The following is a 22,728-nucleotide window of genomic DNA, read 5'->3' on the forward strand; positions in this document are numbered from 1 at the left end:
TCCTTGTGGATGAAAGTGCTATTTCACTGTGGTTTTGACTTGCATTTCCCTAATGACTAATGATATTGAGTAGCTTTTCATATGCTTATTGACTTTGTATGTCTTCTCTGGAGAATTGTCTATTTCTTTCCCCACTTTTAATTGGATTATTTGTCTCTTTATTCTTAATTGTAAAAGTTCTTTTTATATTCTGGATACCAATTCCTTATCAGAAATGTAATTTGCAAATATTTTCTCCCTTTCTAATTGTTGTCTTTTTACATTTTTAGTGTCATTTGAAGCACAAAACTTTTAGTTTTCATGACGTCCCATTTACCTTTTTTTTTTTCCTTTGTAGCATGTGCTTTTAGTGTCTTCTTTTTTAATTTTGCACTCATTCAAATATATGTACAATTAAGTAAGGCTTAAAGCTAGTCCAGGGACCAGGGGCTCTCTACTCCAAAGCTGTCCTGGCCAAAATGGATCTTGACTGCACATAAGGTACAGTTCAGAGAATCTTGCCCTATGTAAATTCACTGATTTCTATGCTCTCCAACTCTCCCACCATACTTCACCCTTAGTTTTTCTCAAAGTTTATTTTGGAAGAGCCCATCATTATCTCAGCTGAACTAAAAGGAAAAAAGGCTACACTTCTGCCAAGATATGCCGGGAAATTTCCTAATAATCGGCTGTCTTTGTAGTACACCTTCAACTAAAAAGTTGGTATAGAAAGTTTGGACCCAAAAGGGGCAAACTCAGGGAGACTCAACTATTCTTAGTTTACTGGATGGGCACCAATATGGCATCAAGAAATGACAGCCAAAAGCTGAAGAGTCAGAAAAGTATAAAAAATACAAGAATTCAAAAAGACATAGTGTTCTGTGCTCATTTTGCAAAAGAGCAGATTGTCTTCCATACCTCATAGGGTGTAAATGGGTATTACCAGCCAGTACTTCTTTCCCAAAGTAGCTGCAGGTTAGCATTACATCCAGCTAAAGGGAAATTGAGAGAATAGAATTCTGACTGCCATGAAACATAACTAGACTAAATTAGAAAGTTTTAGTACCAATTTCCTAATTATAGAAAAGACTCTAAGAGTCTAAGAGTCATTGGTCTAAGCTAGTCAAGTTATCACCCCTGCTCCAATCAGAGTACATATATAGTATAAGCATGACTCATACAGTAAGGAAAGATGAAAACATATTTAAGATGAGAACAGCTTATGGTAATGTCACGACCTCATAGGAAGAGTAGTGTTAGTCTATCAGGTTACATAATATCTGGGCAAGTCTGTAGAGTCTTTACAGTTGATATTTTTTAATGAGTTTGTACCATAATCAGTGGGGATTTTATCTGCCAATGTAAAAAATAAAATAAGAGTAAATAAGATTAAAAGAAAAAGAATCAGTGGGTTTTTTCCTTTTGCATACACACATTCACACAGACACACACATACACACACACAATTCCCATAGATCAGTTAAATTACCACTGCAATTATGAGATCAAATACTTTTTTTACAAATACGAGGGTACTTCAAAAAAGTCCATGGAAAAATAGAATTAAAAGACAATACAAATCTTTCCATGAACTTTTTGAAGTATGCTCATATATATCTATGCTCAATTCTTTCCCTAAACACAGTGAATTCTCCCATAACACAAAATAACCCCAAATTCTGAGGGGTTTAGCATTGTAAAGTTACACTAGATTTAACTTTTTCAAATGAATAGTTTCAAATTATACTTTCAATTGGGAACATGGATCAGTGGTTAAAAACAGGAAGTTTGATGAGTAAACTTGAAACCAGTGAAAAGACAGAAGATAATGAGGGAAATTCAGAAAAATCTGAAATTGTCTACAGATGTGACAGTTACAGAGCAGTTCCTAAGTTTTCCCACATGAACCTGGTAGTGGAAACCATGATTGCAATTGCAAGATCCTGCCAAACAAGCAGCAGATCAACAGGAGGCAATCACAGGCTCTTCTCACATGCTGATTGAAAGTGTTTTCTTTAGTATTTTGGAGATTTAATAAAGTTTTGTGACTTTTGTTCAAGAAATCCTGGAATAATAATTATATGGGGCCATGATGCTAGCAGAATTACTTAAAAACTAATAATATAAATTTTAAGAAAAAACACTAGAATTCAATGAAAAGCACTATCAAAAAGGCCAAGTAAAAATGTCTTGAAATTGCCCTCAAAGGCAATTTCAGAACCCCCTTAGAAGTGAAGCTTATATACTAGTAGAAACTAGAGTGAAAACAAGGAAGGAAAACTTAAAAAGCATCATTTCAAATAATTAATCTTTATAGTTCAAAAAGCATAAACAACTGTTTGAGAGAATAAAGATAACCAGATTTTTTATGTTACATTTGAATTAAAACATCAATGTTAATAACTTGGCCATTTCCTCGGTCTTTACTTGCTGTAATTATAATGATGTACTTGATGGTAAAATGACAGGTAAATAAGTTTTCCCTGAGTCACCAGCATGCGTTCAAATCAAGACACACAAAGCTATAGGAGGGGTAACAATCACAAACCCTGAATGCCAACCAATTTATATAAAATTCACCAAAATCACTGTCTCAGGGAGTGCCTCTTGATTTTCAGAATGTATTCAGTGGAGCAGTCAACACACTATATTATGCTTTAAAATGTGTTTGGTATATTATTTTTTCAGACAAATTCATAACAAAATGGAAATTTTTCAACCACATAGATGTCTGTTGTCTTAACCAGAAGAAACCTAATCAGGGTTTTAAACTGGTATTTTCATCTTAAAGAACTTTTTTAAAGTTTTATTTTGTTTTTAATTGATGCATAATTGTACATATTTATGGGATATAGTATGATGGTTCAATACATGTATAACGGTCAAATCAGGGTAATTAGCATATCCATCACCACAAACGATTGTCATTTCTTTGTGGTAAGAACATTCAAAACTCTCTCTTCTAGCTATTTTGAAATATACAATGTATTGCTGTTAACTATAGTCACCCTACTGTGCAATAGAACACTAGAACTTATTCCTTCTATCTAACTGCAAGTTTACTCATTGACCAATCTCTCTCCACCTCCCTCTCCCCCCTTCTCTCCCAGAATCTGCAAACCACTACTCTACTCTATTTCTACTAGTTCGACTTTTTAGATTTCACATATGGGTGAGATCATGTGGTATTTGTCCTTCTGTGTCTGGTTTATTTCACTTAACATAATGTCCTCTAGGTTCATCCATGTTCTTGCAAATGACAGGATTTCATTCTTTTTTATGTCTGAATAGTATTCCATTGTGTATATATGCCACATTTTCTTTATTCATTCATCCACTGATGTATACAGGTTGAGTCCATATCTTAGCTATTGTGAATAGTGTTGCAATAAACATGGCAGTGAAGATATCTCTTCAACATACTGATTTCATTTCCTTTGGATATATACCCAGTAGTGGGATTGTTGGGTCATATGGTAGTTCTATTTTTAATTTTTTGAGAAACCTCCATATTCATAATGGCTAGATTTTAAAACTTTTTAAATTCATATTTAACTTGGCTGCTCAAAGACCTTCTTGGATTGTAACCAAGTTCTCATGTATGATTTAAGGTTGTAATATAAATGGCTTCTGGAAGAGTAAGATGTGACTATTATTAATTCCTAACCAAGTCAAGCCTACCTGTCTCAATGACACTGAGTGACCTGGCAAACCTAGGCATTTTCTGAGTTGCTTGCCTTACTCTTAGATCCCACCCTGGAAGAATCTGACTCTGAGAAGTTCTGTCACAAATCTGTGGACCGTCAATTAACAAGCTTTTATTGAGCACCATTATGTATTCAGCACTTACAGTCCCAAAACCTTTAAGGTTAGAAGTTACCTGAGAAGTTACTCCTCCATGTAGTTAGGCTGCTTTATCTCTGCTTCTGTCAAAGTGACTATTACCTTTACATAGTAGCAAGAGGAACACCAGGATCCCATCAGCCTGCCTGACATATGCCAAGATTTGGGGTGCTCCTGTGATGACTTACAGCTAGTCTTTTCAGTACACTGTCATTTCCTCTCTTTACCGCATCTCATTCTTTCCAGGGCGTTTCCTTTATTTTCAAATACAGGGCAGTTTGCCAGCATGTCTTCTGTCTTAGAAGATTAATCATAACACTATGCCAAGAAATAGAATGGGATTAGATGGAGACTGCTTTCAAAACCCCCTCACTATTTCAGCATAATCCTAGTCATTGATACTTTTCTTGGAACACATACTTCTTTGCATTTCCTACTTTTCTTACCCAATCCCAATAATTACCTCATACCCCAAATGAACTACCCTTCTTTTTATTATTATTATCATTATCATCATCATTATCATTATTTCTCTCTTTCTCCTCTCATAACCAGTGGTCTGTTGCCTACAAGACTTTTACTTTCAAGAATGGGTCTGTATATCAAAGTTTTATTATTTTAACTGAGCCAAATTGTATTGAGGTCCTATTAGACTAGCTACTTTAAGAAATAGATATATTAATTAGACATATTGTCAGAAAGCTTACGGTCTCACGAGGAGGGAGTGGGTAAATGTCAACAAGCAAATAAATAACCACTGAAATGGGAAATGAGGTGAGGATGAGAGGTGCAAAGGCTTTGTGGAGTCAAAGGAGACAAGTTCCAAGTGTTGGATAATCAAAGAAAGCATCATGGTAGAAATGGATTTTGAAGGTGGGGACCACTTAGACATCACTCTAGACCCAAGAGGAAAGGTAACGGAACAGAAAAATAAGGACATGCTGAGTGGTACCACTTGGCCCAGACGCAGGTCACTTGTATAGAAAATGACACATGCATCTCTAAAGATAACTTGGACCATATGTTTTCCTACTTCATTTTCTTGGAAATGATGAAGCAGCGAAGGTTTCTCAGCAGAAGAGTGTCCTAGTCAGGGCATGCCTGAGGAAGTCAAACCAGCCAGCAGTGTTCAGGGTGAATCCAATGTCCAGAGCAGGATCCAGAGCCATGCAGGGAATTGTGACAATTGTCCAGACAGGAAGCAACACAGGCTTGAACTGAGGAGGCAACAACTGAAGGAAGGAAATAGAAAAAGACAAAATGGATGAGCACCTATATGTCAGCAACGGCATGAAGTCCCTTGATACATATTATTCCACGTTATTGAAAAGAAAGGTGGGTATGAGAGACATAACCAGGGTTAGGGAAAAGAATGGGATTACTATTTACTGAGGACTACATATAAAATGTGCAGCTCTCATACAGTCCTCTCAACTGGTCATGTAGGGGATGTTGTTTTCCCTACTTTATACATAAGAATAACAAGACACAACAAGCTTAAGTGACTTGATCAAGGCCAAAAGAATAGTATGAAGAAAAATCATGATAAGAACCCAGGTTTATCTGACTCCAAAATAGATGCTCTTCCCACCCGGTGTACCTCAAAGCCTAAAGAATCTTCCTTACTCAACAATGTACAAGGCATAGAGCATGAGAAGTAAGGAAGAATTAAAAAATTACTTATGGACTTCTGATCAAGATGGCCAAATAGATGGTCCCCAGCGTCACTCTCTCCCATAAATCAACAAGCTTACAACTATAAAAAAGCAACGACAGCCAAGATGGAGCTGCTAGAGCTCAGCAGAAGATGAGGAGAGACCTATGGAGTTCATGAAGGCAGGAGAAGCCATGATGAGAGAAAGAAAAAACTGCTCTGTTTCAAATCCCAGCTGCTTCCAGGCTGGAGCTGCTGAGTGCATGGAGCAGGAGCTGGCAAAAGCCACTGCTGTGCCTTTCGGATGAAGTTGCTTGGAGGCAGCAGGCGAGAAGAGGGCCTTGGTGGCCCCCAGGCCAGCAAGACAACTAATAGTGTTCCCATGAACCCACATAGTAGTGAGGAGCCACAAAATCTAAAAAAAAGGAGCGACTCAAAGCTGGTGAGTTATCACATGGGACCAGCGCACAGCCCGTCCAATGGAAGGTTTGCAGCATGGGCAGTGGGGGAGACGGGCCCACCAGGCAAACACTGGGTCACAGCAAGGACAGCTGATCTGCACCCCAGTCAGCAAAGGACCACTCAGAGGAGACTGTTCAGGAATATAGAATTGCATGGGGGACAGTTTGATGAAAAGACTCAGGCCCAGACCAGAGTTTCTACACAACCCAGGTGCACCAGATTTCACTAGACCTGGAAGTACCTATAAAGTCAACCATTAAAACCCGAGCTGCACAAAAAGCCTTCCCTAGAGAATCAGCAGCAAATCAGCAATTTAGCTCAACCACACAGCTCAAGTGCTGGTTCCCACAGGAAGTTCCTCCATTTTAGAAGTAAGCAAAGGATGGCAAATTAGTTCCAGCACAGAGTTTAAGTGATGGGAACAGCAAATAATCCAACACAGAACTGAAAAAAAAAAAACAAAGTACTCACAACCAGAGGCAAAGTTTGATGTTAACTAGTAAAGGTCTCATTTCACCAAAGAACACCTATAACACCTAGAAAGACCGAAGTCCCTTGGACTACCAAACCAGAAAGGGGGGAGGGCTGGGGCCTCATCAATGCCCCCCGACATCCACGACCAGTCCCAAAGTGGGGGACGAAGGCCTTGGCCACATACCCCCAACATGTGCAACCACCCCAGCAATGACCACCATTGCAGGAAGCACTCCAGGCTGTCCTGAACTGACGCAGTGGGGGCCTTGGGCCTTGGCCATGCTCCCCCAACAAATGCAACCAGCCCAGTGAGGACCACCAAGCTGCAGCAAGAAGGGCCCCAGGTTCCTGAGTTGGGGTGGTGAAGGACGAGGGCTTTTACCACACACCCCTGACATCTGCACCCAGCCCGGCAATGACTAAGCCACTGCTGGAAGCCCCCTGGTCTCCCCTGTGGGAATGAGGAGGGTGCCAGAACCTTCAATCCCACCCCTCCTCCTTCCTCCTTCTTCCATCACGTTTCCTTCCCCTTTCGCCTCTTCTCCTCCTTCCCAACTGCTCTGCAACAACATCCTAGAATGTAAAATATAATATTAATAAAATAAAAAAGAAATTTTAAAAAATTACTTGTGAGTTTTGAAAGATGGGTCATAAATATTGGCATCATTAATGAAAACAAAATGGAAACAATCAGATGGAATTTGGAGTTTAATGAATGTAAGTTAACGAGCATCATTTTAGCTATGCTGAGTTGAAATCCTGGCTGATTATCTAAATAAGAAAGTCCTAACAGCAGCTGGAAGTTACTGGATTTAGGAATCATCAGGAGAGAGATTTTGAGATGAACAAGAAAGAGGTTGAAGGTATTCATGTGTAAAACAATGTGAGTAGATGAGAAGTTACCTGAGGCAAAGAATGTGGAAGAGAGAATATCTTCACTATGGAGCAGGAGGAAGAAAAAGGCACCTAGTAAAGGGGACAAAAGAGAAGTTTTTATAAAGATAAAAGAACCAGCAGGCTAAGGGATCACAGAGTCCACGGGAGGAGAAAGTTCCAGGAAGTAAAATTTCTATAGAGAGGTAAGGAGAGTAAGGACTAAGAAAAGCCCATTGGATTTGTTGGATATGAAATTCCTGGTGACTTTCTAGAAGGTGAATTCACAGAGGGATAAAGGTAGAAGCCATAATACAAGGGGTTAAGAAGTGAATGTGTAAGCAGGAAGTGAAAGCAGAATTTGTACTCTTCGAAGTGTGGTGGCGAACAGAACAGAGATAAGGTAGAGCCTGCTTCAGCAGCAGGGCCAGAGGAGGGTTATTTTAGGATAGGGAAGGCCCTGACAATATTTGTGGGCACAGGAGGAGAGACTGAAGATGGAAGAAAGATAAGTCTTAAAGGATGGAGCAAAACTGAGAAGAGATGAGCGGTAACAGAATTAAGAGCAGTGTTCATGGCAAGGAAAAGAACAGGTTACTTTCTTCTGAGGTAGACAAGGGACAAGAGGATGACCCTTCAGGAGACACTGAGAGAGTTCCCATGGCCTCATCCTTGATCAAACATAAGACAAATAGCTAACAGAAGAGAAGAAGAGGATCTCCCCTGAAAAGGTTGGAGTTTACATTCTAAAAGGGAGAAAAATGTTTATGTAGGTCAGAAAATAGAGATTCAGTTTTGAAAAAATTACCAAACTTCAACAATTTGTTTAGTTACTCTCTATAACATTTACTCCAATTTTTCCAGAATCAAAACTGTTATTCTCTAAAAGTGCACATAACTCCCTTGGACTGCATGGTTATAATTTGGACAAGGAAGATAGTTTTTTTGGTTATGAGAAATGAATTCTCTGGACTCTCATCTGTGTTTTTTTGAGCTGCAGGGTCAAGGTATTTACTTTAATAAAGTTTGCCAAAGCAAATATTGATCTCAATGGTTATTATCAAAGTCTATTAATTATGTGGTGATTTTAATTAGTCTACAAGTAACAAATGCCACCTTTTAGCAAAATATATTTTATGTGAATTAACAACAGAAATTTAAAAATAAATTGAGTTACTGAAGCTGTTTTCCTAGGCCTTTCCATTCTCATCTTTAATCACTAAGAGTTCACATTCATTAATCTGGTACTCCATGTTGGACATATGATATATATGAATGATATTATTTAATCCTCATAATAACTTTAGAGTGTAAATATTGTTATTATTATTATTCACATTTTGCAAATAAGTAAATAAGGATTAGATCAAGTAACTTCTCCCAGGTCTCAGAGCCAGCAGTGGTAGAATCAGTATCAGTCCTAGTCTGACTTAAAAGCTTGTGGATCTAAAGACTAAGCTGTACCACCTCACAATTCAGCTGTATATTTTGTTACATACAGTTTTTTTTTTTTTAATTATTAATTCTCTAATTTCTTTGGTTATTTAAGAACTCTCCTTTCTGCCCCCTCCTCACCACGAGATAAAAATTCCTTAAAATCAGATACAAAGTCTAGTATCCTTGAAATAGAATCTGGAACATTGTACATACTCAAAAAATATGGAGTGAAATCAACTTAAAAAATGATTAACCTTACCCATTTTCCACCACATCTGCTTCATCCCCTCTACACTTCCTACACTCACCACAGCTCTTCCCCCACTGGTTTCAAGAGAATATCCAAGTTTGGGAATGTGACTATTATCGTGAATACAACACTGTAAAACAGCTTCTATAATCAAGACTGTTCTTGTTAAGTGTGTGAATGCAGTGAAGACAAATACAGATTCTTCTCATCAACAATTACCCAGAAAGGTTTGAGCTGAGCATTTCATCCTCTTAGAGCTGCTGTTCACTGGTGCACTCACCAGCCATTCACTGAGCACCTTCTACTTGCTTGAGGATGTTTTTCGCCTTCTGTGAGTTCTCGGATAGTGGAGGAGACCCACAGGTGTTACGTGACTGTAGCACAGCCTGGTAATGCCAGAACAGAGATAGGGAGGACGGCTGAACAACGGCTTGGCATTTTTTTTTTTTTATCGTTAATATATGTATTTCAGCCTAACTTCCCAATATGGGCTCATTTCCTTTTTGCATCAACATGAAGCCTCAAATGAAACCACACAGTATACATCATTTCAAAATGAAACTCATGACACAGCTAGGCAGTGAGTCATCCTTAGAGACCATAAAATTTCAGTGGCAGTGGTTTAAACACTCGCTGGGTCTTTTCATCATTAAGCTGCATTGTACATTTCTTGACATGAATTTTTTTTTCATTCATTTTCATTTAGCTGATGATTGTCGGACTGGCTAATCTTTGTGTTGTAATGACAAAAACTGCAACTTTCCACAATCACTGAAAACTGAGTTTGGAACAAAGGGGAAACAAAGTGGGGAGACTATTTTCCTTACTGACCTAGATGATGGAGGAAATTAGAGATTCGATCACAATTGTTCCACAGTGACTATCCTCACAGCCTAACCTGTACTACTATTTTATTGTGTGGGCTCTATAAAATTTTGTAAGCTAACGAAAGGCTAATATTCTTTCACTTTGGAATTCAAAGAAAAAAAAAGAGCTAAGAAATCTTACAGTGAAGAGTGGACACAGGTCAATAACACATTTCAGAATTCGAGGGCATGCCGCAAATGCAGCTAGCTTCCTATGCCATATAGGTGGTGCCGTGGCTGCTTGTCTGTTTCCCGCCCTCCTCTCGAAAAGAAAGCCTCTGTGATTTCTCAGTGTGAACCAATCAAGGTCTATTAGATTTCATCGGCCCCACCCTAACATTTCAAAAGAAATCCACATAACACAAAGGGAGTTATACTTTCACAACACTGAAACAAATGCAGAAACAAATTCACTTTTACCCCAACTTTTAGCTAATTTTTAGAAAACATTCCTGTGTGTCCCAGAGCACACCAAATCTTATGTGTAATCTTGCATCCTTTCAACCTCCATACGCCTTCCGTTCGCTCACAGTTATAAACATGCCACTTCAGTCCCGCCAAGCTAAGGTTATGTAAAGAATTCACAGATAAGTGAGTCAGAAGTTTTAATACCTTCTCAGAGGCCAGACCCAAGGCTGCAGATCGCATGCAACCATGTGATAGCTTCCAATGGCACTGACATGCATCAACACAAGAAACTTAGTTAACATAGTGCTGGAAAATACTAATGAATCACCAACTACTATATATGACAAGCAAGGACATTGACAGCTCATACCCAACCTCTTTATTCTCTGTGATATAAAAGTGACAACAAACCAGATAGAAATGGACATTTTTCTCCATCATTCCTACCAATTTTAGTGCATACCTAGATCAAATCCTAGTCTTTCTTCCCTCTTTACAATGGAGTCACATCTTACTCCTGGATCGGGTAGGTCATCCCATAAAGTAAAAATCTCATGTAATTCAAATTACCCTTGAAAACTCCATAAGACCCCCCATGGAGTTCAATGTGTTCTGCTGGTGATCTTATCAGTTCCTCTAAATTTTCTCTAGGTCTTTTGATTGATTTTTCAATTCGTACACTGACGTCAACAAATACTTCACCACCCACTTACCAAGACCCTTGAAAATCTATTTCACATCTTTATTGTTGGTCAGGGACCCTTAAAATCAGACTATCTTCCAATGGATTTTCACCAAAGACATTGACTATTTCAGGCTTGATTAAATCTTTTCCCTTCTGGAATGGATGAATAACCACACCACTACTCATCCTAACCCTTGCCCCATCTCTATCTTCCCACCTGTGTCTCTCTACCCACCGCCCCCCCACTTCTTCCCTTCTCTCCTCCTTTTTTTTCCCACAAAGTTCAATTCAGATAAATTAATTGTTGATATAATGAAAACCTCTGTATGAGGGAAATATTTTCAAGAAGCACTTATAAACCCATTTGCCTGACTTTCCTCACCATAACTATTATTTTTTTTATTGCTTTCACTTATCCATTCATTCATTCCACAAATACTCAGTGTGCAACAGACATGCTAGACTCCATTCCAAGTATTGAATGGAGGCTTGGAATGGAGTTCCAAGACAAAGTTCACAACAGGCAAAGTCCCTGCTTTCAAGGAACTCACTTTCTAGTGGGGTAGACAGTAAAGAGACACACACCTAGTGGACTGTTAGACAGGAGTGAGTGTTAAAGGGGAGAGAAGGACAGGGTGGTCAGAAAAAGGCCTCTGAAAAAGTGACATTTGAGCAAAGACCTAAGTAAGCAAGAAGACGAGCCATGTGAATATCTGGGGGAACAGTGTTCAAGACAGGGAGAGAAGCAAGTGCAAAGGCCTTAACCAAGACTGGGAATAGAGTGTTCCAGAAAAAGCCAGTACAGGAAACTTCCAGTACACATGAAGCTGAGAGCTCAAAGGGGAGAATGGGATGAGATGAGTTTGGCAGTTAGCCAGAATCCAAAAGGACTTCGCAGTTTTATTCATGAATGTTATGCAAAGTCCTTGGCTATGGATCATTTTGAATAGGGAGGTGGCATGCTGTGACTGAGGCATTTTTAGAAAAATTCCTCCAACTCTTATGTAGACAGTAGTATGTGAGTGGGTGTAAAGAATGGAAGACAGGACACTGAGAAGCCTCCTCCAACCCCCTGGCATTGCCAGTGTCTCAAATTAGTGTTTTCTAGTATTTAGCTTTTCTGTCAGGGAAAACAATTGAGAAAAGATTTTTAGTTAAGTAGTTTTGTTAACAAACTACACAACTTTCACAGAATCCTTCCCTCCCACTGTCAAGGTCTTACTTCCTACCATGAAGCCGACCCAACTGTAAAGCTGACCCTGAGAGCAAGGCCCCCTGGTGCACAGGCTCCGTCAAGCTCCAGAACCCACCTGGATTCACGTGACTGCACTGAATGCTGCCTTCTTTCTAACATAGGACCCCACCTTCTCACTTTGTTGTATATGGCAGAGCTTCTGGCAGCTTTATCAAGAAAACATAACAGCCTGAAATCAAAAATTTAATGTTAGTTTTTTAAGGAAAAAAGATAAATGCTTCTACTAATAAAGTAACATGTACTCATATTTAATACAGACAGTAAATTACCTCGGAAGCACTGAATGCGCATACATCAGTTCTCAAATACGAAGAGAAAAAATTACCTTTGAAAATGTACCTTCCTGAGCTTGAAAAACGTTCAGAAAAATCATTTGTGAGTAATCTAATGTATTAAAATCTGGATGTTTCACCATGACATGCACACACACACACACACACACACACACACACACACACACACACACACACACACACACACACAAACCTTCCCTTCATATTCTCATCATAAGGTAGATGAGAACACAGGCCTCCTTCTCTGGAGAACAGCTCTTGCTAAGTGGGTATGTTGTTACAACAAAGGGCCTGTCACTTCAGAATTGTAAACGCTAGTTCAATATTTTGTTTTCTTTGTTAAACACCAATCTAGATAGAATTTTTTAGTGCCATGAGAAGTCTTTGAATGTAACAGATTGAGTTTTGAATCCGTAAGAAGTAATTTTTTAACTTTACCTTTGACTTATTTAGAAGCAAAAATGATTTTTTTTTTTTTTTTGTCGTTTTTTCGTGACCGGCACTCAGCCAGTGAGTGCAGCGGTCAGTCCTATATAGGATCCGAACCGGCGGCGGGAGCGTCGCTGCGCTCCCAGCACAGCACTCTACCAAGTGCGCCACGGGCTCGGCCCCAAAAATGATTTTTAAATAAAAAAAGATATCTGATGCAAAATATAAAGTATAGTACAAATTAACATCACTAAAATCCCCGTTTCTCATATACGTATATATGTGTATGTGAATGTGTGTGTGCGTGTATACACTTACATAAATTTTTATCAAGTATATCTGGGACATTTTTGTTTAAGCCTTCTGGCCACACAAACCATCACGCCGCTCGCCTCAATGCCACCATATTCTTGTTCTAATTATCACGTGCTACTCGGCTGCGTGAGTGCATCTACCACCCGCTGGGGCCATGCCAAGGAAAGTAGACTTGATTCTTTAGGCCATGTGGGTTCATTGAAGATTTCAGAGAAAGAGAATAATATAACTCTTTAACATTCATTTATTCAAACACGTGCTGTGTATCCACTATGCGTTAGAACTGCGCTAAGCAATGGAGATACAATCACAAGTAAGACATAGCCTGTTCCCTTATAGACCAATGTGACTGCCACATGGAAAATAGGAAAACTGATAGAGAGCCGAGTCTGGGGACAAAAAAGCAGTAATAGCCTTTTGTCATAGTCTAAGAAGAAAATGGTAAGACTAAATAAACCCAAAAGACATGTCAGAAATAGAACTGGACTCTGTCACACATCTTACTGTCAAGTTTTCTTTTCTTACCAAATTTCAGCTAACTCCCTCCAGGATTTTCTCTACAGAAGTTTACAACACTTTAGAACTCTTTATGTGATCCAAGTTTAGAGACAGCTGTACTGAGTCCCCTGTTTTATTTGCCTATAAATAAATAGAATAAATATTGCCGATGAGTTTACTCAAGGACTCGAGTACCTGGGTGTTAGGGTAATAACGAAGAGTAAACACCTCCAGAAAAAGTATGAAAAATAAAGTTCTGTTTTATAAAGGCCATGAGGATAAAATGAAAGTACTAAAGTCCTCATCGAATAGACACCATTCATCACTCTCAGTAAAGTTCTACAATACTTTCTAGTACTTCAATGGAAAAAGACAAGGCTAAAATTTTGGCATAATCTGAAACCTGACAGGCATGCTATTTGTCCAGCCTATAAGGCTGCCTTTCCTGCTCCTGATATCTCCTCAAAAGAAAATGCAGACTGCTTCAGAGCACGTTTTAAAACAAATAGTCCATGTCAGGGGGAAGAAGTCTTGAAGTGCTATTCGGTTTGCTTTTCAAAAACAAATAAATAGAACAGGATTAGGCTGGAGACACTAAATCTCCCAAGATTATTATCTGATACATTTAGCCACAGAAAGAGGAAATCTAACTTTGAAGGATGAACCCACCACCGGGGACGATCATCTTCTTCCAAGTGAAGAGCCTGGAGACATTTCGCTCTTTAAAATGACTGATCCTGCTAAACCTACCAGCTAGTTTACAATAATCCTAAGGCAAGCTCAAGTCAAAGTGAGAGTTCTGGTTACTGTGTACACACTGCTATATCCAACCAAATCTCTTGATCTTTGCAGGTAAGCGGCCATGGATAAGTGGAGAAGTGGTGTAGACAGAAAAGTGACTCAACTGCCCATGTGTAGGCATTATTGTTTCGGTTATCTACATGTGCAATGAACCATCCTGAAACAAAGGGGCATAAAACAACAAATCTGCTATATGTTCCTCCATTCCGGTGGGCAGAAATTTTAACAGGACACAGGAAATGACTGGTCTCTGCTCAGTGATGTCTGGGGCCTCGGCTATGCTGACTCCGAAGAATGTGAGGTGGCTGGCTGGTTAGCTCAATTGGTTAAAGCGCAGTGTTGTAACACCAAGGTCAAGGGTTCGGATCCCCGTACCAGCCAGCCACCAAAAAAATAGATATATAAAACAAAATAATAAGGTATTTAATTTTTTTTAAAGGGTATGAGGTGACTTGAAGGATATATCTAGAATAGTGGGGACAGGAGAGTCGCTTTCCATATCCACTCTCTTTATTCACATGGCTGGCACTTGGCTGGGTGAGGTGAAGGAGAAGCTCAGCTGCAGCTGTCACCCAGTACCTACGTGTGGCCTCTCCAGCATGGCAGTCTTAGGGTAAGCCACCTTCCTCCATGATTGTCCAGGGCTCCAGGAGTGAGCATTCCAGTGAACAAGGAAGGCGTTCAATGGTCTTTTGTGACCCAGCCTCAGAGGTCACTTCATGTCACTTCCACCATGCCGTACTGGTCGAAACAGTCACAAGCCCACCCACGCTGAAGTGCGGGAGACATGGACCCACCTACTGATGGGAGGAAGGTCAAATAATAAAAAATGAGTGGGCAAATTAGCAATATGTAATAGAGACAAGAAACAAAAGCTAAAAATTGTTTTATTAAAAAACTAACTCACCTTTCCAACCTTTGGTTGGATGAATTAAAGAAAATAACAGGAAAGCATAAGTAATATCAGGAATTTTAAAAGGAAAAATACATTTGAAAATTTACATGGGTTAGACTACCAGTCAAGATGGTGGAATAGACGGTCCCCAGCATCACTGTCTCCCACAAATCAATGAATTTACAACTATGAAAATGTAACATCAGCCAAGCTGGGGCCACTGGAGCTCAGGGGAAGAGGAGGAGAGACCTACAGAGTTCATGAAGGTGGGAGAAACCACAATGCAAGAAAGAAAAAACTGCTCTCAGCATTTTGGGCTGCAGCTGCTTTACTGCTGGAGCACGTGGAGCAGGAGCCAGCAGAAGCCGCTACTGTGCCCTTCAGATGGAGTTACTTGGAGGCAGCAGGGGAGAAGAGGGCTTTGGTGGCCCCCAGGAAGGCAAGACCACTAATAGGGTTCCCATGGACCCAGCAGGAGAGAGGAGCCAGAACAGCTAAAAAAGGGAGCCACTCAGAGGCCGGTGAGTCATCACAAGGGACCAGTGCACCACCCGGTCCCATGGGAAGTGTTTGGAGCATGGGCAGTGGGGGAGAAGGGCCAACTGGGAGAACACTGGGGCACAGCAAGGACAGCTGATCTGCCCCCCAATCAGTGCAGGACCAATCAGAGGAGACTGGTCAGGAATGCAGAATTGCATGGGGTGCAGTTCAATGAAAAAACTCAGGCGCAGATCAGAGTTTCTACACAACCCAGGTGCACCAAGTATCTGGAGAGCTGGAAGTACCTATAAGGGCAACCATTAAATCCTGAGCTGCACAAAAAAGCCTTCCCTAGGGAAACAGCAGCAAAGCAGCAATTTAGCTCAACCACAGAGCTCAAGTACTGGTTCCCACAGGAAGATTCCCTATTTTATAAGTAAGCAAAGGACAAAAACTTAGTTCCAGCCCAGGCACACCACAAATGCTTTGGGGTCCACGAGGGGACATGAGGCATGGAGCCAGAGGCAAGACCCTGCCCACAACCACTCATACTGCCAGCACCCCAGGGTCCTACCTGGGAACCCAAGGATTGGAGCCAAGGACTAGACCCCACTCCCACATACAGGCACCCCATGCAGTACCTTGGGGCCTTCCCTGGGACCTGGGGCATGGAGAAGGGGACCAGACCCCCCTCCCACAAACAGGCACACCACACCAGTGCCTCAGGGCCTTCCCTGGGACCTGGGGCATGGAGAAGGGGACCAGATACCCCTCCCACCACCAGGCACACAGAACCAGTGCCTCAGGCCTGCCCATGGACCTAAGGCATGGATAAGGTGACCGGACTCCCCTCCCACAATCAGGCACCCCACACCAGCACCTCATGGCCCACCCAGGGACCCAGCGTATGAAGCCTGGGACTAGAGCCCCCCCTCCCACAACCAGGCACACCGTGCCAGTGCCTTGGGACCCACTCAGTGACCCAGGGCATGGAACTGGGGATTAGACATGCTACAAAACCAAGCACACAGCCAGCACCACAGAGCAGGCCAAAAACTTCTCCTCCATGTAGGTGGCCCACCATAGCTACCATGATAACTATGGCTGGCATGAAGGCGGCTAGAGTCACAACCACCACGCAGATGGTCCACCAGCCACTGGAGTGAGTTGACACAAGGAGGGTCACGAGCAGAGATAAAGAAAGGAGGAGGATATCTGTTTCTGCAGAGCCCATTTCATAGTGATGGAAGAGACATCTGCTCTATGATAGTATTGGGGGACCTGATCATGCCTCTCAGCATTGGACAGATCATTTGGGCAGCAAATCAACAGAGTAACCATTATTCTTTCAGAGGGAGAGAAGAAATCTAAGGTAATTAGAGGGGGGAGGGGGGAGAGGAAGGAGGATGAGGAGGAATTGGACAAGGGGCATAAAGAATAATTGCAACTTGTAACAATATATATGCTAGTAATATTGATTTGATCAAAATATCTCAGTGTTGAAAACAAAAAAAATATGTATAATCAATTTTGATTCAATAAAAATTAAAATTAAAAAAAGAAAGAAAATGTACATGAAATACAAAAAATTTTAGAAAAATATCACTTAAAAATCAATTCAAGTGGAAGAAAACTAATAGTCTTATAACCTTTAAAGATATTAATCAGCAGTTTGGCCACTTGTGTAGGTTTCTATGACATTTTCCCCTCTTATAGTGTAAGAATATTTGGTTATTCAAGGCATATAAATTGATTTTTAATATAATTTAATTACAAGTTTCATGTTATTCCAATGTATAGAAAAAAGGAAAAAAACTCAACTGTTTCTGAGCCTTGCATAAACTTTATTTCAAAACCTGACAAAAGAACTACCAAGAAGGAAAGTTATAGTTCAGTTTCAATCATGAATATAGATGCTATAAACCAAACAAAATATAAGCTAACCAAATCACCCAGAGGGTTCCCTAATGTACTGAAATGACCTGTTTCTTGACCTGGCTGCTGGATACATCAGGTTTTTAAAATCATCGTCCTTTAAACTGAACAAATGCAAGTATAAATTTGTTCAAATACACTTTAAACACTCTTCTGTTTATAGGACATATTTCATCATTAAAAACAACTAATCCCTGGGAATGCCTGACATACTCTTTCCCATTAAACTCATCTGGTATTCATTTGAACCTCCCAGCATTCAATACTTGGTGCTACACAAAGTGTGATCCAACACTTAACAGCAGCAGCATCACATGGGAACTTGCTAAAAATGAATACTCTAGACCCCAGTGGAGACCTGCTAAATCACAATTTCTGTACATATACTGAAGAATGTGCGTTTTAACAAGCCCTCCAGGTTATTCAGAGGCACACTCAAGTTTGAGAAGCACTGCTCTATGTAATAGCGACAAGCAAGAGAAAACTTACAAGCAGGATTCTGATACCCGAGCCCAAGGGAACTTGAGCCAAAGGCAAGTTGGTGTCCAAAATCACACCTACTGCCTCGCCTGTGGTACATATTGCACCATGTTGGGTTTTCCTTCTTTTAGGGACTAGCCTCACCTGGACAAGTCTCATTTCACAGTAAGGATGATCATTGTTTTTCAATGACTCACACATGAACATCTGTGTCAATTATAGGGCCATGGTTCTTTAATTATATTACAAGCTTCCTTCTCTGCACTGGTCACTGCATAAGCCACCCAGAGTAAAGTCACGGCTCCAGCTCTGAGAGAAGGGGAAGTATGCTCATCTGAATTATCCAGGAACAAGGATTCTCCTTAATTCATAGATTAATCATCCATTTGTAGGAATATTTAAAGGTCCTCCTCCTTCCTGCCACCTCTCTTTTGTTCTTTTCACTGTTCCCCGGAACATTTTTATACAAAGGAGAAGCAATAGACAGTCACTTTATAATACTCATGTTTCTCACGTTACCTGCAAATGCCTCTGTAGGAACAGAGACAAGAGCAACTGGCCAAGATAAGGCATCTTTTAATATTGATTAAAGTGCTCATTTTATCGATGAATAAAATAAGGCTTAAGAAAGTTGAATAGCCATAGTGATAGAATCAGAATGAAGTTTACTATATCTTTTTATTTTTATCAGATGTATACTTTCACATAATTTGAAGAGACATATGCTTAATGGGCCACAACAATCAACCACATTGTACATTGACAAAATAAAATAAAATATTTAAAATATATATATGTATATATATATATAAGAATTGTAGCCCCCTCCCCAAGGCAGTATCTTTCTTCTCCTTCAGAGGATTCTTTTGGAATTTACCATTATACCTCTAAATAATATGCATTTTTTTTTCAGTTTTAGTCCTTATCTATTGATTTTCAACCAGGGAAGGTGAGGCTTTAGTTTTTCCTTTAACCACCCCCCTCTATTCCTACCACAAGCACACTCTTCCCATAACCACCACGATCCCCTCATTCACTACATAGAGCTGTGTTAAAACTTTGGTTAGATCGACATCACTGTTTACATCATTGGGACTATGTCCATGTCACTCACAGCTGATACATGTAGTCTACTACAGCTACTTTCATTTCCTGCACAAGCTTTTGTTGCTTGAGGGGTGGGGGAAGCAGGAGACAGGTGTGAAGGTAATAACCGCTGTTGTTTTTCTCATTTGCTCATAGGCTGGTTTTCTATATTCTTATTACCAGTTTGGTCCCACACTCTTTGCTGAATGTCTAAAACTCCCACCAATATGGTGAAACACAGTGTGAGACAGTCTGTTAATTTTGTCTTCTTAAGAAAATCTCTTCTAGAGCCTTCTGATTTGCTTTAATTCTGATCATTGCCTTCTGTGCCTAATGTCCCTTCATTCACCCTGAAGATTCATTAAATCCCATTTTTTTATTTCCCATGTCATTCTCTTCTTTAGTTCACACCTTCATTTTGATGGATATTCACCAGCAGATCTCTGACAAAGCTCATGGGAGATAAAATTCTTCAGACCTTGAATATCTGGATTTTTTAATTCTATCCTCACATTTGTTTATGAATTTGGCTGATAGTAGAATTCTAGATTAGCAATCAATTTTTCCCCAAAATTTTTGAGGTATTATTCCATTATATTCTAGCCTTTGTTTTGCTATTGAAAAACCCATAGGTATTCTGATTTTTTACCTTTTGTATGCGACCTGGGTTTTTTCATTGTTGTTATTTTCTGGAAGTTGGTAGAACTTCTTGATTTCCCCATTACTGTAAAATTATAAAATGATGCACCTTGAAGTAAGCCTATTTTTTAATCCATTCTGCTGGACAATTTCAATTCTTTCAACCTGGAAACTCAAGTTTCTGAAATTTTCTTTTATTATGTGGGTGATGATTTCCTCCCATCTATTTTCGCTGTTTTATTTTTCTCTTTTTAGAACTCCTGTTATAAAAGCATTAAACCCCATGATCTGATCCTCTAAGTTTATTATATTTTCTCTTCAATTTTATTATATTTTCTCTTTTCCTTTCTGCTCAAATTTCTCAGAGATTTCTTTAATTTCTCTCACTGCTCTCTGGAGGTTTTCATTTCATATTTTTAATTTCTAAGAGTTCCTAATTGTCTTTTTTTAAAACATCCTGCTCTTGTTTCATTAATATCATCTTTTATTTCTCTGAGGACACTAATGTTGATGTATTTTAAGCAACCTCTCCTCTGAAAAACCATCTTTTCTTCTTAGTAGCTTTTTTTTACTTTTCTGTATGTTTGTTTTGATCTCTATGATTCATGGTGAAATCTTTCCTCGGCTAGTTGGTGATCTGGCTTGTCTACTCATACTTAATAGTGGGGCCCTACGGGAGCTGATCAGAAGTTCTGAGGCTGTGATTGGGGTTTGACTATTATGGGCTTTGCTGTACCTGTTTATCTATCTAGGATATTCCCGTGATCCCCCTCCCGCAATGTTAATAATTACTTCTTCTCCTTGGTCTGGTGAATTCCTAGAGAAGAATCTTCCAGTCTTCTCCCTAAAAGACGTAGGTCTCTCTGTCAACATTTTGGGAGCTGAGTGTAGAAGAGGTCTGGAGAGTTCTCAGTATTCCGAACGCAAACATTTGCTTAATCCCTGTGTTTTCAGTATTGTGCTCACACCCTCAACTGTGTCTGACAAATCCTAGTGCAAAGACCCTCTGTTCTACAGTCTCCAGTGGGCAATTTTCCTCAGCCTTCCTCCAAGGTGGATTGGAGCTAAAAACCAATTTTAAGTCTGTGGATTGGGAGGGCATATCAAACTGCTTTTTAAACAGAATTTAAGTTAATGCCATTCTTTTTTAGCACTACCTCCCCTCTTTTAGGAGTACCCATGTGTCAATTCCTCGAGCTTTTAGGAATTCTGTTATGTCAGTCAGGTTTCTTCTTAGCTTCCCCACTGCCGGACTAAGATTCAGTTTTCTCAAGTATTCCAAATTGAGCTGATGTTTTCTCCACTCTCATTTTCTCTGTCCTTTTAGGTCTATATCTTTCTCCCCCCAAAAAATCCATTTATTGCCATTTTATGAGATGTTTGGAGGAAGAAAAATAAATGTGTGTGCTCAATCTACCATCTTGACCCAAAAGTCCCAGAAATAAAATTCATGCCAAAGTTCTCCGTGCAGAAGAGTTAACATAGAATTTCAATGATTACCTAGTGTATTAGTCCACTTCTGCTGCTTATAACAAAATACCTGAAACTGGGTGATTTATAAAGAAATACAAAATTTATTGCTTACAGTATCTGAGGCTGGGAAGTTCAAAGTCCATCTGGTGATGGTGACAGTGACCCAGGGGTCTCATATTGCAAGATGGTGGAAGCAGAGAGACAGAGTCTCCTCTCTCTTCTTTTAAAGCCCTCACAACCCCACCTGAGCACTATTTTTAATCCATTCACTATGGCGTGGTCCTACAGTCTAATCATCTCATGAGAGGACTTCCCACCCTCTTAACAGGCACAGTGGGAACCTTGTGAGGAAAACTTGGAGGACACAATTCAAGATTCAGTGAGTTTTGGTGGGACATAATTCAATCTACTACACCTAGGGAACTTAATAAACATTTAAAAATCAAAGAAAAGACCAGAATTTATTAATTCCTTGAAAATCACTTGGAAAACCTGTTGGCAATGATTTTTTGGATATAACACTAAAAGCACAAGCAACAAAAACAAAAATAAACCAGCGGGATTACATCAATTAAAAAGTTTCTGCACAACAAAGGAAATAATCAACAAATGAAAAGGCAACCTACAGAATGGGAGAAAATATTTGCAAATTGTATGTCTGATAGAGGATTAATGGCCAAAATAAAAAAGAAACTCAAACTCAATAGCAAAAAAATAATAATAATCCAAGTGAAAGATGGGGAAAGGACCCGAATAGACATTTTTCCAAAGAAGACATACAAATGGCCACTAGGTAGATGAAAATGTGCTCAACATCATTGATCATCAGGGAAATGCAAAGCAAAATCACAATGAGATATCACCTCACACCTCTTAGAACATTTATTATTGAAAAAGACAAAAGATAAGTATTAGATGTTGAGAAAAGAACCCTTTACATTATTGATGGGGATGTAAATTTGTAAAGTCATTATGGAAACAGTATGGAGGTTCCTCAGAAAATCAGAAACGGAACTACCGTATGATTCAACAATCCCACTTTGGGGTCTATATCGAAAGGAAATGAAATCATTGTCTTAAATAAATATCACACTACCATGTTCATTGCAGCATTATTCATAACAGCCAAAATATAGAATCAACCTAAGTGTCCATTGACAATGAAAGAATAAAAAAAAATGTAGGGTGTATATGTATATACACACCATATATTCTATA

General features: G+C 39.6%; 1 protein-coding gene across 1 annotated transcript in view; it reads right to left on the minus strand.

Annotated features, from left to right (window-relative positions):
- Window positions 1-2,369: 2,369 nt before the first annotated feature.
- The window catches only part of NFKBIZ (NFKB inhibitor zeta), an 85,262-nt gene continuing 64,903 nt past the window's right edge, over window positions 2,370-22,728 (minus strand). The window contains exon 12 of the mRNA XM_063098162.1: window positions 2,370-5,054. Coding sequence (XP_062954232.1) covers window positions 4,893-5,054 — 162 coding nt within the window. The 3' untranslated portion in view covers window positions 2,370-4,892. The remainder of the gene's footprint in view (window positions 5,055-22,728) is intronic.

The sequence above is a fragment of the Cynocephalus volans genome, chromosome 1, assembly GCF_027409185.1.
Source record: "Cynocephalus volans isolate mCynVol1 chromosome 1, mCynVol1.pri, whole genome shotgun sequence".
NCBI lineage: Eukaryota > Metazoa > Chordata > Mammalia > Dermoptera > Cynocephalidae > Cynocephalus > Cynocephalus volans.